Source organism: Neopsephotus bourkii, unplaced genomic scaffold (genome assembly GCF_033783945.1).
Source record: "Neopsephotus bourkii isolate Nb327-2 ecotype Australia unplaced genomic scaffold, CSIRO-AGI_Nbou_v1 NB_962, whole genome shotgun sequence".
Taxonomy (NCBI): Eukaryota; Metazoa; Chordata; class Aves; order Psittaciformes; family Psittacidae; genus Neopsephotus; species Neopsephotus bourkii.
The window spans coordinates 2,830,039-2,845,536 of NW_026901456.1; the positions used below are offsets into that span (position 1 = coordinate 2,830,039).

The 15,498-nt window shown below is 42.3% G+C and overlaps 1 protein-coding gene across 1 annotated transcript in view; it reads right to left on the reverse strand.

Annotated features, from left to right (window-relative positions):
• The window catches only part of TIAM1 (TIAM Rac1 associated GEF 1), a 117,511-nt gene that overhangs the window by 21,696 nt on the left and 80,317 nt on the right, over positions 1-15,498 (reverse strand). The window contains exons 12-14 of the mRNA XM_061359015.1: positions 15,279-15,365; positions 11,692-11,916; positions 1,712-1,812 (exon numbers count right to left, since the gene is read on the reverse strand). Of these exons, the coding sequence (XP_061214999.1) occupies positions 1,712-1,812; positions 11,692-11,916; positions 15,279-15,365 (413 nt within the window). The remainder of the gene's footprint in view (positions 1-1,711; positions 1,813-11,691; positions 11,917-15,278; positions 15,366-15,498) is intronic.

Sequence of the window (15,498 nt, forward strand, 5' to 3'; positions counted from 1 at the left end):
ACTTAGTACAGAGCTCTTCAATGTGAACTGGGACAGCAGTACTCACCAGTTTGCCAAATTAAGCACCTTACATATACTACATGTACACGTGTCCTTTTTATGGAAGACCATTTAAAGCAGTTTGTCTCGTAACAGACAGAATACAAAATAAAATGCCTCATTCCCCTCTGTATCACACAAATAAAACTAGAAATATTTCTGAATTTTAAAAGAAAACATATACTGTTATCAACATTTCATTTACAGAAAGATGTTCCTCTCAATGGAAACCGAGGCTTGTTAGAGTTACAAGTTACTCTTCCAATATATGAATATTAAGCATTAGAGCTGCTAATGCACATTTCTCAGTTTAACTAAATCTGCTGAGCCACAGAGCTAATCTTGTAATCCTTACGCCTTGCTTCAGGCAATTACAACTCTGAAGATCCAGGAGGCAAGATGCAAAATGGAACCTCACAGCCTGTCGCAGAGTTCAGAAATAGAAAGCTACAGAAAACACAGCAAAAACACTTACTCCCCAAGCAGCTATGTGTTATGCTCAGTGCTCTTCCAGAGCTTCAGCAGAAGAGACTCTTTTCAGAGCATATGAAAATCCCATGTATTTACAGTTAAAAATCCTGAAGTATCAACAAACTCTTCCACTGACTGAAGAAGAAATTCTTTGTACTTACAAGAAATGTTCCGTAATAAAACCTGGAAACAAACTGTACAAGTAATCACTTTTTCTGCATGTATTTCATGCATAGGAATGTTTTCTGTTATCTGACTTCCACTGTCTGGCTATCAAAGACAAAACTACAGGCTAGCATGACATAAGAGACCAGGAAACAAGAGGCCAAGGTCCTTTCCTTCCTTTCACTACAATGACAAGTAGAATAGCACAGGGACCAGCTCAGAACTCACTGTAAGACATTTTAGTTAAAACAAGAGCTTAGAAAAAAACACACCTGTATAGAAGCACAAACTGAATGACAACTGATTCTCATTAGATCATTAATTCCATAGAAAAATAGCTGTAAACTCCCACCATCAACTGTGCAACGAACAGCTAAAAGCAATCGGTGTCTTTAAAATAAACTCACTTGATCATCACACTTAATGCTGTGTAAAGCTCCTCAGCCTCAGAGCAAGTGCAAACTACCAACCACTGCAAAACCCATCCCTGAGTAGATGGCAATTAACGATCCATTTGCACAACCTCTTAGCTGTAATTGGAGAGTTTTCCTTCAATTTAAGGTAGATTGGCTATAATTAACTTTGCATTTAAAAACTAGCATGTGTGCTATACTACTGATTTAAGGAAGTACTCTTTAACTTATATTCCTCCTACATTTAGAGATCAAGAAAGCATAAGAAATCATAGTAATGCACCTATTGTATTAGTTTAGCTGTCCTGCTCTGGTGAAGGAGGTTATAAGCCAGTCTATTTAAAGCTATGTAGAAATATTATCACAAGCTACAAAAGAAGTAAACCAACCCTGGAAAAAGGGCAGTAGTCTTGCTCAAGAGATAGTGATGTACCATAATCAGAGCTGTAATTTGTTACACTCAGTATTATCTGTAAACACAGTATTATCTGTAAACACCTTAAAGTAAAATTAACATTTTCCCAGGAAAGATGTTCTGATCATGTGCAGCTGTGAAGGCAGCACATCAGCTGTGACTGTATCGTGCTTTCACTCCTTGTCATGTGAAAATGAAACTTTCTCACCTTGCTCATCTTATCGGCCTCGTCAGATGACTCTAAGTCTTGTGCTTCTGCCTCCTCTGGAGCTGTCTCAACAGAGCTGTCCACGTCGCCGGAGTGCCCTGCTGAAATTGAGATGCCTATGAAAACACAACCATAATTTCCAGAAATTCAAAAAGCTGGGTGCAGAAGACACGGAGTTCCCATGGAGGGCCAGGCACCATCCTGCACACAAGTACATGCTAACAAGATGTTATGCCAGAGGCACCCAATGACCTCAAAAGACTACCTCAGTTTACAGCTGGGGCCAGGTTTAACTACAGGTGTAAAAATAAACAGGTTATGACCACACTATTTAGTTAGTAACCATGAAAGCTGATTCAGAGATAAGGCTAAAATGCCACACTGAAATTCTTACACTTAGTATTAATTTCTTGGCTGGCAGTAATTGCCTGCCTTTATACTTCAGCGGTTTCAAATGGAAACTGCAGCATGTGAACAGGCAGGCCGTGCCAAGAAGCAAGTCTTGGGACAGCCCTTTCTCTAAGTTGAATGTGATGGATTTAAAACTGCTTGCATTTTTGGCCTAACACACACACTATCGAGTTTCTATGTTGATATTTAAGGAAATGAACCCTGGTTTAGCAGGTTTTAGGAGTCTGTTACATTAACTGAAAACTAAATTTCATTTCTATCATTGTGTGGCAACAACTATGTAGTCCTATACCTGAGCAGTCTTTTGGAGACTATGTTGTCGATACAGCTAATAACTCCTTTGCTTATTGTAAGTAAATGATGAATTGCCTGCAAGTGATGAAAGAAGTAAACCGAGTGTGAGAGCTCTGTGCACAAATAACTTTTGGGGGGATCTAATTCTCTGACTCAAATACCTGTTAGAAGCAGTATTACTATACCTTAGCCAGTCTTCACAGAAAAACCCACCTGCATCCTGCCACACAAATAGGACAATGAATGTCCCACCAGGGATTACACCTTTTATTTCAGTCCATTTATTCTTCAGGTAATGCAGAAAAGCGTAGCCAGTGGCCAGAAGCATTGAACATAATTCTTGTCTTTATTGGTAGCACATGGCATTTAAACATTTTGGTGGGAAATTGACCCTTTTCTGTAGCAGAACAGATTGTTTTTAAAACAAGTGCTCTTTTTTGTTTGCTAGCCCTACAAATAAAAGCAACCCAACAGCACACTATGATATTGTCAGCACCCAGTGGTCCAGCAGCCATCCCCTCCCATTCACCACTAGGCTGAAACACTGACATTGTAGAAAGATTAACATTGATTTAGTACATCAGATGAAGTACCATTTCTATGATAGTCCCATGCTGACTCTGGTGTTACTTGCTGTTTTTCAATTAAACCTTTCAATTTAGGTAAGTCATGTCTATTTGTCTATAAGGAGCATTTGGCTAGATAGCAATATTGTGAGTGAAAGGCCACAATGATGATAACACACATCTGTTACACTGATAGGTTTCAGTTAAACACTGTGTGGTTGGGCCAAAAGCGCTATAATAGCATGGATGGCCTTTTAAATTCAGATAAAATGGCAAGCTGTTTTAAAATTAGGACATTTTGAAAAAACAAACCCTGATTACAAGCATCCAGTATATTTGTTTATACTGTAATGAAATACATTTTATGATGTATAGAAATGACAGTCTCTAAGAACTATGTTTCCTAAGTGGGCAAGAAAAATTGTGTTTTTCTCAGTCCCTTCACTGGAACTCAAAAGCCACAGCCCTTCTTTCAAAGAGCTTCATGCTAATGCACAATGTTACATCCTAGGTAAGATTCTTTGCCTCAGGACTGAGAGCACAGATCCAGGTCTGGGTTCCTCAGTACCCAGCTTCCAGCTGCTGTTCTTGAAAGCTTTCAGCTACCAAATATAAATTGCACAGTTGTGGAAATACTTCACAATATTTCCACTTTGTTAAGTCCAGAAATAATTTGGAAAAATTGGAATTCAGATATCTAGAAACAAATTCAGATCATATTCTGCATACTGGGATGGAGCTAAACTGGACATCGAATGAAATTAAAAGGACGTTAAGGGTAGTTCACAGCTGAGATTTGGAAGACATGCTTCTCTTCTGAAAAGGTAGGGTTTACACCTTTAAGGGAAATGGACCTGTGAGGTGGTTTGGCAACACAGAATCTATTTGAAAAAGTGTTTTTTTCTGTAAGGAATTAGGTTTTCTGAGCCTTTCCCAGATTTTAACAACTCAGACTATCATCATTCCGGTTTCTCTATTAATGTGTGAAAAAAATTCTTAAAACCCTTAAGCTATCCATTAAAAAGAAGAGAAAAAATATGTGCTATGTGTCGTAATTTGTTTTGGGCAGTATGTGTTTTTTTGCTGCAATTAATTCCCCATTATTAGCCGTGTGAAATACATCTTACAGCTGTTTCTCACCCAGGCCAAGGCAAATAATGTTTGTTTGGGGGTTTTGGCTTTTGCTTTTAAGCTACCACTTTTCCTGTATATTAAAACACCACTTAATCTGTTTCCTGCAGTATAAACGCTTTGCCCAGTAGACAGCAATCTTTCACTTATGCCTTAATGAATAGTCACAGCACATGTGCTCAGGGTATTTCTAATGTCTTAAGCTGCCAAAGCCAATGTTGACTTTAGCAGGTTTATCTGCTGATTGTTAAACTCAGGCCATCAGTTCAATAACGCTGCATGTTCCTGCCTTTTAATACCTTCCACTTACCATCCCATTTCTGTCAGGCTCATTACATCATTTTATTTTTGTCCTGTAAATCTTTATTTAGTTCTGCAAGGAGCCCTGAGGACAATGTGCTCATTTCCTTCTGCAGCACCTGAATGCTGCCCAACCACTACCATTTGCTAGGGATGATAACACATGGGCTTCGCTTGACATTAAGGAAATACAAAGGGAAATCCAAAGAGAAGCAGGAAAAGTGGGTCAAATCCATGTGGCCACCAGCACAGATGGAGGTCACACAAGCTCCCAAGTTGCCTCAGCAGTGTAATATCCATGACATTATGACTAATGCCCATTAAATGACCCCCTACTTATTGCAAGAACTAACAAAATAAAAGGAAGTCTTATATCACTAGAGCAAAGGTGCTCGGTCTTAGAGGCCTGGAGAATCACGTAAAGCTTAAGCACTATGCCAATACTTGGATAAATTTTCCACAGCTGCTGCTTTCAATTTGCAGAGTTGCTGTCGCTCAAGATTTTAATGAGAGTTCAGCAATATCTGGTGGTGCTTTTAAAGCCCGCTTCTGGGTGCCAGATTCTTTTTTTCTTTAATGCAGTGGAAATAAATATTCCTAGCCAAGGCCTGTCAGCTGTGGTGCAAAGCTCAGAAGTGTGCATCCTACTGACACAAAAAGCACCATACAAATCAGAGAACCCCGCCTCGATGCCTTGTTCCCCAGTACATGGAACGGGCAATACTAAATTATGTCCTCTCAGTGACAGCATCAGGGAAGTGCTGGCAAGGTCACCCATCTGCCAGCATGTTATACACTGTGGGCCAGAAGCTACTACAGGCTTCAGTGCTTGACAGCTTTGGTTTGTAACTTCAAGGTGCCTCAACATCCTAAGCAGGTTGGTTTACGCATCTTGGCGCACTACACAACACTTTGCTGTGTGACTGAGGCAGAGCTTTGTGACTCCTGCAGCCAGCCAGCGTCAGGGACTGAGGAGTTCATCCCAGTGTCCTTTCCTGCTTGCCTGCCACCACTTGCTCCCTGCAAAAGGTGCATCGTGCTTTCCTGTACTTCTTTTACCAATGAAAGTCAGCAATACTGGAAGTCAAATACAGCAATTGCTTAACAAGTTTCAGTGGAAAATAAGGAGTGACCCCCATCTGAGCTGAAACCACAGGAGAAATACGGACCAGCAGAAGGTGACTACCCCAGCTGAATCCCAACCAAGACACTGGGGTGTCTGTGCTCCCTAAGGAAGTGCTGCGAAGGTTTTAGTGGTCAAATGCTGTCAGAAACTCATGTTTGACTGTAGCCTTAAAAGAAAAGAATATCATTTACTTGCGCAGTTCAGCAGCAACTTCCTTAAACAGAAAGTGTCATTTCTAAACGCTGCTGGGGAACGACCCCATGATGACAATACAGTACCTTTCAGAAGAGACTCTGCCATTAAACAGAACAATTTTAATAGATATTGCTAAGAAACTGTCTCTCAGATTAAATTTTTATTTGAGACAAAATTTTGCCTCTAAATCCACAATAAAAAGGTAAGTATGCATTTTTTTTTTCTTTTTAGAAGAATTCTGGTTAGCTTTGAAACACTAAACCATGAAAGAAGGAAACATCGCTTTTACACTGGTGTATTCTGTCCCAATGGGAAGTCCCACAGAGTTGATAAGTTCTCCGAGGACCTGTAGAACTGTGCTACAACTATCACAGTTTCAGTCAAGTAAGTTATCAAAGAACAGCATAGGAACAAACTGAGAAACTCTGCCTTTCCTGGAGAGCTACAGAACAAGCCCTATAAATCTCTTCTCCTTTTGAGAGCACTCTGTTGCTTCTCTTTCTATTTCAGCTAGGTAATAAAATTGCACAAATACATAAAAATGTATGGGGAAATGCAGATTCAGTGACACTTTCCCTGTACCAACTGTACTGCAGCCACTTTTCAGCCTGCCCAGGTCGACGGCCTAGTCAGACATTTGTAATATGCTTGAGTAGCCCCTTTGGAATAAACATGAGTTTTCACGGATGTAGAAATGGTGTGCTCAGGGACCTTGGAAACCAGGGACATTGTGATCAGAAAAAACAGGCTTGCTTCTGTAAGTATTGTGCTGCAGGCTTGGGTTTGTGAAACCGGCAGGGGGAGCAGCAACACAGCAAGAATATGAAGATGGGCAGCTAACATGCAAAGGTTCAGAAATCTAAAGCCACAATGCGAAAACTGGCATCCTAATAGCCCCCTTGCTTATTTCAGCAACAGATCTGTCAGTCTTTGGAAAAGCCAGGAAGTATCGAATTGTGGAATGGCTTGGGTTGGAAAGGACCTTAAGATTATCCAGTTCCAACCTCCCTGCCATGGGCAGGTTCATCTCACACTAGACCATGTTGCCCAAGGCTCTGTCCAACCTGGCCTTGAACATTGCCAGGGATGGAGCATTTACCACTTATTTGGGCAACCTGTGCCAGCGCCTCACCACCCTCACAGTAAAGAATTTCTTCCTTGTATCTAACCTAATCTTCCTTATATCTAACCTAATGAGAGCTCTGAACACAATTCTGATTGAAGCAACATCCTTGAACCTTGTCTTTTAAGCTCTTAGAAATAGATTTTGTGAACAACAGTTCTGTGTGTCTCTAATTATATGCAATATCCCTAGATTGCTGCTGGAGTATATGCCCCTGGAATTGTTAAATCAAGCACTGAATGATGACAATATCTTCTAACATGCTACAAAAGGCATTAAATTAGTCATCTGCCTCAGGAAAATAACCCTAAAGAAATTAAGGTTACAGTAAATCTCAGCTTCTTCTGAAATCGAAATTACTTAGCCTTAGGGGACCTGTGACAGGATGAGAATAGAATGAAAAATAGTGGCCATTCTTATAGTACAATGGAAGTTTGTTTCCATTTTATACCATAGTCTTGAGATTTCAGCCTCTGGTTCTCCTGCTTTCTGAATAGACTCCTCAAAAATACCGAACTGCTTCATATCTGGGAGGTTAATACAGCCATTCAAACTAGAGGCATACTTTCTGTTTATACATTTTTTATACATTCCTCCCAGTGATTTATACGGCTGGCAGTTACACCTGAAGAGTTACCTCTTGCACTAGAGGTCTATGAACTACAGGAGCATGCAAAGCCTGACTCTCAGAAACTCTACCCCAGAGTAAGAAAAAAGGTAGTGAAATGTGGGGAAACCACAAACATGGACAGTACTTCCATTCCCAAATTCCCTTCTAATAACAAAGCATCTTCTTTATGATTTTTGAGCCATGTAACACTGTGTTTCCAGCTTTCAGCCTTTCATTCCCTGGACTGAGTGGAGCAAAATGGGGAGAGTAAACACTCCTCATGGGGAAAGGAGACAGCTCTCACCGATCCTTCTAGGCAGTAAGGAAAACATGCTGCAAGGCTCTAGACAGAATGAGAGCTAGTCTTCAACCGGATTTATACAGACTGTGTTAGCAGGAGAGAAGACTGAAAGCCAGGAAAACAATAATAGATGAAAGAAACAAAACCTGTGGCTCTGCGAGCTTGATGTAGCATTAATTCCTAAGGGAAAGTATTTGTCATACCCAAGATGCTATTTTTTCACATCAATTAGAGATATAAAATCCAAGGTCATTTCAAGAATAACCTTTTAAATAAACACGATGAAGTAACTACTGCCACTGACCTGATTTGCAGCTCTAGCCCCTACCTCAGTATATATAAGGTACTTCCAGATGATGAAACAGCTGTAAGAGACATTGTGCTTAATGGGAGCACTGGCAGTCACTTCAGGGAGGTCGACTCTCAGAAACACAGCCCCTCTTTGCCCCTGGAAAACCTCCCACTGAGTAATAAGGCATAAAAAAAGCTTCCTTAAGAAAAACGGAACACAACATCTTTCTGTTGAAAACACAGAATATGAATTCCTTGCACAAAAAACCTACCCTTTGCTGCCTTCACAGCCAATGATGAATTGCTAGTGAAGAAGATAATGATAGGGCATCAGCATGATCAGTCAAACAGACCCTGAATTTATGGAGAATGGACATGCCCACAGGTGATTTATACCTGCTGGCATTCTGGCCCAGCAATGTTTCATTATGCTGAAAGGAGGGCCACGCTACTTCAGGACTAAGGAAAAAAGCTGCATGCTATAAATAAAGCATACAACAGGAATCACTGAGCTGATTTGCCTAGCCAGCCAAACTGCCAGTAATCAGCAAGGACACAAATAAACGGGTCAGTGGGTATTTCATACTTGACTGCTCTCTACAAGAAGCTGTAGAGCTGAAATCAAAAATCTAAAATACAGTCACAATGTCCCAAATAAAAGCACATACTTTTTTTCAAAATCCCATGTGCATGCCAATTTAGGTAACAAATCCCTGAAAAAAAGCACAGGGCCAGAAAAAAGGGTTCAGTAAAGCACATAAACAGAGAGAAATTGATGGGGAATATCAAAACACCTGCCTCCCAAATGCACACTTGGGTGCATATCCTTGTTTTCACTCCAGCCCCAGGCTAAGTCATCCCAAATTAGAGCATCAGCATTATTTAGCTTTAAATACCATCTTAACGTCATTCTTCAGAGGCATATTTCATATAGCAACTACAGGTGCTTTCAGAAGCTCACAGACACCTGCTGATGAGCTATGGTGTTGCTTCTGTTGGCTAAAGAAGTATTCTTTCCCCTTTGAGGATGAATGAAGGCGATTCCCACCTCAATGTTTGCTAAGCTTTGAAGGAAAGCAAATGTCAAGAGTGCTCTAGCTTCCCTGCTGCCTGTCACCTGAGAGAGTGAAGGAGGTGACTACAGCCCACCACAAGGAAGCTCTACTGAGAGAAATCTGAAGGGAAAAGGGAGCCCCAAAGCTTAGCCCCAGTCCTGGGGATTTAAGTCCTGGGGATTTTATTTCTTTATTTAAGAAGGAGGCACTTTGGCCCACCACACAGTTCACGTGCTCTCTGCAGCACATGGAAGAACAAGCAGCCGTTCCACATCACTGTGATAACCACAAAAAGTCAGCTCTGGAGAAGCTAACAAAGGAGGCTAGACATGACTTGACTTGAGAGCAGCACAAAGGAAGCTGTGTCTACAAAGCAGCAGAAGCAGGAGGTCTGATTCTGCCATGACGTATCTATCAGGCACATCCTATGTCTTCATTTCACAGGGGGCACACAGGTTTATTACTGGACACCGTTAAAAGGCAAATGCTATGCTCTTCGGACACATTTTGCAAACTGTGCACTATCTCACCTTCAGCAAGGAAAAGGACCCCTTGAAGACCCTGAAAATACTGATGCAGAGAACTGACAGTGTCAGAGAAACTGCATGTTGAGACCAGCTGTTGAGACCCTGTGTTACAAAATGTGATTGCTCTGCCTTACAGATTACTGTGTTTCCTAAATACAAAAGTCCCTGTTCCCAATTCTTTGCGCCCAGGACAGACATGCATTTCAGTGAGAAGTCAGAGTGCAAGGACTCAGCGTTCAGGGTTTCAGCAAACAAGCACCGGCAAGGACAAAAGGATGGATCCACGAAGAGCTGGTGTTAAATAGGAAATGGGGGCATCTTGTGGCCAGCTAAAAAATGTACAAGATGAGCTTGACTTTAGCACAAAAGCCTAACAGGAAAAGTTCAATGAAAATTAAAAGGGGGAAAGTGCTTCTGAAAATGTTCCATTTTAGCTGCCTTTGGGGGTTTATCCCGCATCTTACATGAGGTTGCTTTTATCAGTCCCCACAGAGGTATTTGCAGTAAGCTGGTTTTAAGCTTTCTTGTTTACGCTATTCCACTTGTTATGAATATCACACTCCCCAAAGTCAGGCTAGGAGTCAAGCTTTCCCTTTCCTTACTACATGTTCCCATCACATGAACAGTGGCATGTTGCTACATAACTTTCAGTTAACATTTTAAGCAAAACAAGAGCAGCATCCAGATATGTTGAAAGGCAGGCTGTACCTTCCTGACCCTCTCTAGGCAAACATGAGTCAGCTTGGTCCTGAGCCCAAGCAAACTGTCTTTCACTGTGGTTCATTTACTCCAGCTCAGCATCATGCTGAGCATGCTGCTCCTGGGTTAGCTCCAGTTTGCACCCAGTCTCATCCCAGAAGCCCCTATACTGAGTGATTGCAGCAGAGAGACATGGCCTGGGAGAAGGCTGACTTTCCCACCAGTGAAATGGATTAACAGCCCTGCACCTACTCCAGCTTTTTATTCCAAATGTGCGAAACAAAACCATCTCATAGTTGTCAAAAAACAATTATTTTGACATTTCTGAAACCTTTACTCTGGGGAGAAAATAAAGTATTTCGACATATTCAAATGCCATTTACTTTTGCATGACAGTCAAAATTTACCTTAGCTCAGAATACTTCTGATTATCTAGAAACTATTTCTTTTCGGCCATTCCATTCATTTTTCTTGCATTTTAAATTATTAAAAAAAAAAAAAAAAAAAAAAGCAAGTAGGTATGTCCAGTATCCTCTTCTGTTTGCAAGTACAGGGCAGCATTTAGAAGCTGACAAGTAAGACCTGAGTAAGCAGGCAAGTAAGAGGAGACATGGTATAGAATCTTTCCTGTCTTACAGAGGTGATGACTAGCAACCACCAAGGTGACATCCTGCTCTTCTGCAGCCATTTCTCTTATCCCAGCACGGGTGCTTGTCCTCAGCTGGTTTAGGAAGCTAAACTAGTGGGAAACAATTCCTGTTTGCTAAGGATTAATTTTCTGCCAGTTCAGTTCTCTGAACAGGGAAGCATAGTGGGCAAGAATACCCCTTGCCACCAGAGTGTGCTGTGGGACCAGTTAGGTCCTTTGGCTGTAATGTCAGTCCCTACCTTTAGGTGTTTTGCACTGTCCTTGTGAGTTATTTATGCATGTCATCAAACACAAAGGTAGCCTGTGCTCCTGGCTAATTCCAGAGAGGATAATGGCTTGTTCCCTCCTCCTTCCCTGCCATACATATATCCTGTGGGCAAATCCAGAGGTAAAGGCACCTCCTGAGCAGTCCAGAAGCAATTAGTTCCACGACTTGCTGTAGGCACAGCTAGATGGTGTGTGACATGCATCTGGTGATGACACACATTTCACAGCCTAACCGTGTAAGCAGTCATCCTTCACTGCTATCGCAGATTACACCTTCCACCTTCCAGAGCTTCTGTGTATTAACCTGCCCAGTGCATTCAGACTGTAATCCCGCTCATTTATACCATGGAATATACCACAGGGATCAGTGGGATTACACCAGCGCACTGTAAACATGTATCTTCCTCCTGGTAATTTCTACATTGAACCCAGTACCTTGGTTGCTCCCAGCAAATGCCAGTGTGCTGTCACTCAAGTCAGATGGGTTTTCCAAGCGATGTGGTGGTGGCTGCGTTAGTTTCTGCCCCTCCTCTATCTCAGGATAGGTGCGCACAGTAAGACAGAGTGAAGTCTGAACAAGGGCATCTTTCAGCAAAGCTGAGTCCAGATCCTCAGCAGCTTTCTTGTTAATCTCCACAATTTCATCACCAGCTTTCAGGCCTGCAACATGGAAAGGAACAGGTAAGACTTGCACAGTAAGGTTTCTCTTAGCTGCAGATATCAAGGAGCTCAGCCAGGCATTTATGAAGTACCAGACAGTGTCACATCTAGCCGTAAAGTAAACATTAATGAATACAAATTATATGGAACTTTGATAGACTTTTGCGAGATCTGTTGTCAGGCTGATACTGTACCCCAATAGTTTGGTGCCCAGGAAATCCCTCACAACATGCCAGCAGCAAGATATCTCCCTTTTCATTTCAATATATAAATATAATCTGAAGGACAGAGTAAGGCTTCTTAAGGTGATGCACACAGGACAGGGAAAGGATGGAGCAGCTTAGACAGGGTGTATGGTGTAGGATGTCAGATAGCCTCCTCTCTGGCCCTGCCTGAATCATGCCCTAGCACACAGATCTTCAAAAGGCATATTTTAGCGCTTGGTAAGTTAGTTGTTGTATTTTTTCCAACGTGATTTCAGGAGTTATTTATAGCATCAGTGCTCAAGGGAAAAGGGGATCTGCAGAGGAAACAGCTGACTCCCACTTGCTTCAGGGGCAACACCGCCATGCCGAGAGGTGACATGCAGCCCTCTGAGGTACCACAGGAAACTCGACCTTCCCCTCAGCCAGCTGGGCCTGCTCTCCAACTAACAACAGCAAGCTGGGCCAGGGTTTATCCCAAATAATCTTTAGGGCTAGGCAGGCAGCAGTGCGGCAGGGCACATCGGTGCCGACAGCCACAGTCACTAGAGTGGCTGCTGCAGCTCTTGTCTCCACTTGAGAGTGATGCTGGTAGTCCCTGACATGCATACCCCCAGGAGCACCTCCTGTTGCACCTCCAATGGGAACATACTACAGTGGTCACCAACCCACCAACAGGAATGGCATCCCAGTCACTGTCCTGGCATTTACAGAGATGAAGGCTGGAATTTACAGGATTGAAAGAGCTGATCTGTGTGGGTGACCTGTCCTGGTGCCATGCAGCCCTCTGGCTGGGCAATCATGCGAAGGATGAGTCTTGCTATCTTTAAAGCCTGGATGAAAGGCCTGATTTGATGGGTCTGAGCTACAAACAGAGCTCAGCTGTATCCTCCAGGAAACAGATTATCTATCCTCAGGTTGGACACGGCTTTGAGCAACCTGGTCTAGTGGAAGGTGTCCCTGCCCGTAGAAGGGGGTTGGAGCTAGATGGTCTTTAAGGTCCCTTCCAACCCAAGCCATTCTATGATTCTAGAAAGAACTGTAGAAGAGAGCAGGCTTAAGAGCCTCATTCTTCTTTAGGTAAATTGAGATCTTTCTTAAATGCATGTAATTGTGCCCATAAACTGTAGTGTGGCGTGCTGTTCCAGAGAGAATAATACGAACTAGATAGAATAACTACAAAGTAAATGGACTGTAAAATCGTATTTGAAACAAGGACAAAACAAGGCAAGTCAAGCATTTCACATTATTTCATTTATTCTACTTAGTGATGCCGTGTCATAATGGTAGTACATTAATATGCCTGAAACCATAAACATCATATCTGGGGCTTCATTTACTCATTGTAATCCTCAGTTTGATCATTTGGGATAAAGCATTGTGTCTATCTCATACAAGCAAGCCCCTCAAATTCCAACAATGGTCTAGCTAATGCAGACCAACAGAAAAAATAAAAAAACAAATAATAAAAAATATTAGGAGAAAATAAAATCAAAGTTTTCTAATTGGACAAAAAAAAAAAGAGAAATACTATAACTCATCTGATTAGACTTACAATAGGAGATGCAGTCAAAAGCAAACATGCATGTAAGTAATAGGAGGAAGAGAATTTTCCTCCCTGCTTTTAGCTAACTCTGGCTATCTTGTCACAATATTCTTCCAAGTACTGTTCATACAGAAGTGGCTTTTCATGTAAGTTATGAAGAGTAATGTATCACTGAAAGCATGTTTTAGCATTTCAGCCCTACAGGAGGCAGTCTGTGTTCACATATTCATTTAAGCTGTTGCTCAAACATTAACTAAAAGCATAACAAGGAAACCCTGCTGAAACCCCCTTAGCTTCACCATCTCATTCTCTCTGCTCCCCACAGAAATATATAAGGTTTTATTTCCTTATGGCAGGCTGGCAGAAATCTGTCCCCCCAGCCCCTATTCAGGGCTTTTTGCAGAACATCCATTCTGTTAGCCAGGGAATCATATGGGGCTGAAGTAGGTGAGGAGGGCCAGGAAAGAGAAATATGGTCTTTTCAGGCTTAATAGAAATACACAGCAGCCTCCAGAACCACCCACATGGTTTTCCTAAGTTAGGATTAGAGAGTACAGCTGTGTGAAACCCCGGGCTCCCTACAGCCAGAACTGTTTCTCCATCCCCTGCCCCTGCTTCTTTCTTCCCAGTTTCTAGCTGTGCAGTCTGTCCCTCCACTGTGCCACTTCTGCCGCTCATTTCTCTGCAACCCAAACTCCATTTGCTAGTGGGTCAGAAAACCAGCCACGTATGTCTGCCATGGCAGGTTTCTATCAGGACAGTGAGCTGAATTGGCTCAGCAGAGTGCTGAAATCAGCACAAGACAAAGGGCTCAAGCAGTTTGGGGGATACTAGTCCCCATTCCTTTCAGTAACAGCTAACTGTTGAATAAGCTCTGCAAGACACGTAGCCCCTCACCAAGAAAACTCTGAAGGTGTTTCTGAGGACTCTGTGTACATTGGTTATAAAGGTTATGAAGAGATGAGAATATTTTCACACTTCACACTCCCCATGTTATACTTCGGGATTTAGACAGGTTTCAGCTGTCTAGCTCTCTGACCAGCACATCCCATGACTGCACAAGCAGCAGTACTGCCACATCAGAAAGGGCAATGAATGGGAAAAGCAGGAAGGGCACAGCAGTGTCAGGGTTGACCTTAGCCTGGGTAAGCTGCAGTTAAACCATATCCTGTTCTGCCTTGGGACGAGCCCGGCAGCCTCGTTATCTCTACCAGTTTCTGGTCCAAGTGCTGTCATGCTTCCTGCAAAGGCTGGAAGCAAAACTAGAGGCAGTAATCCCAGCCAGAGAGAACACCATGATGACCTCCACTGTACCCATTTATCTTGCAGTGACTGACTTGAGAGGGCCCCTGCTCCCCTGCCTAGCTGCAAGGGGCATGCTGACCTTGGTACATACATAGCAATTCAAAATTAGGAGGTTAACTATATAGCAAAGCTGATCCCAAGAGCAGAACAGCCATGTATTTGGTACCTAAGGTTGTTCCCAAAAGACCCTGGTTCCTTTTGGACTGGCACCCTGGTTTAGTGTGTTTGCAAAGCTCCTATCTCAACAAGCTCATGGTCTATATCAGAATTAAACAAACAGTAACAAAACCATTTATAAAGTATTTTACCTTTCTTGAAAGCTAAGCCTGTCTCTTTGACACTGTTCACATACAGCCGACGAATCCCTTCTTCTTCCACAGAGGACAGAGAGAAACCTAAGGAGATACCCAGCAAAATGGTTAGAAAAAGCCAATCACTTCCAGTGTGTCCTAACAACTGCACACACCACAGGTAAAGCTGTGCTGTCCACACACTGAGCAGTTAGGAATTAGCCCTTTCTCCTTTCCC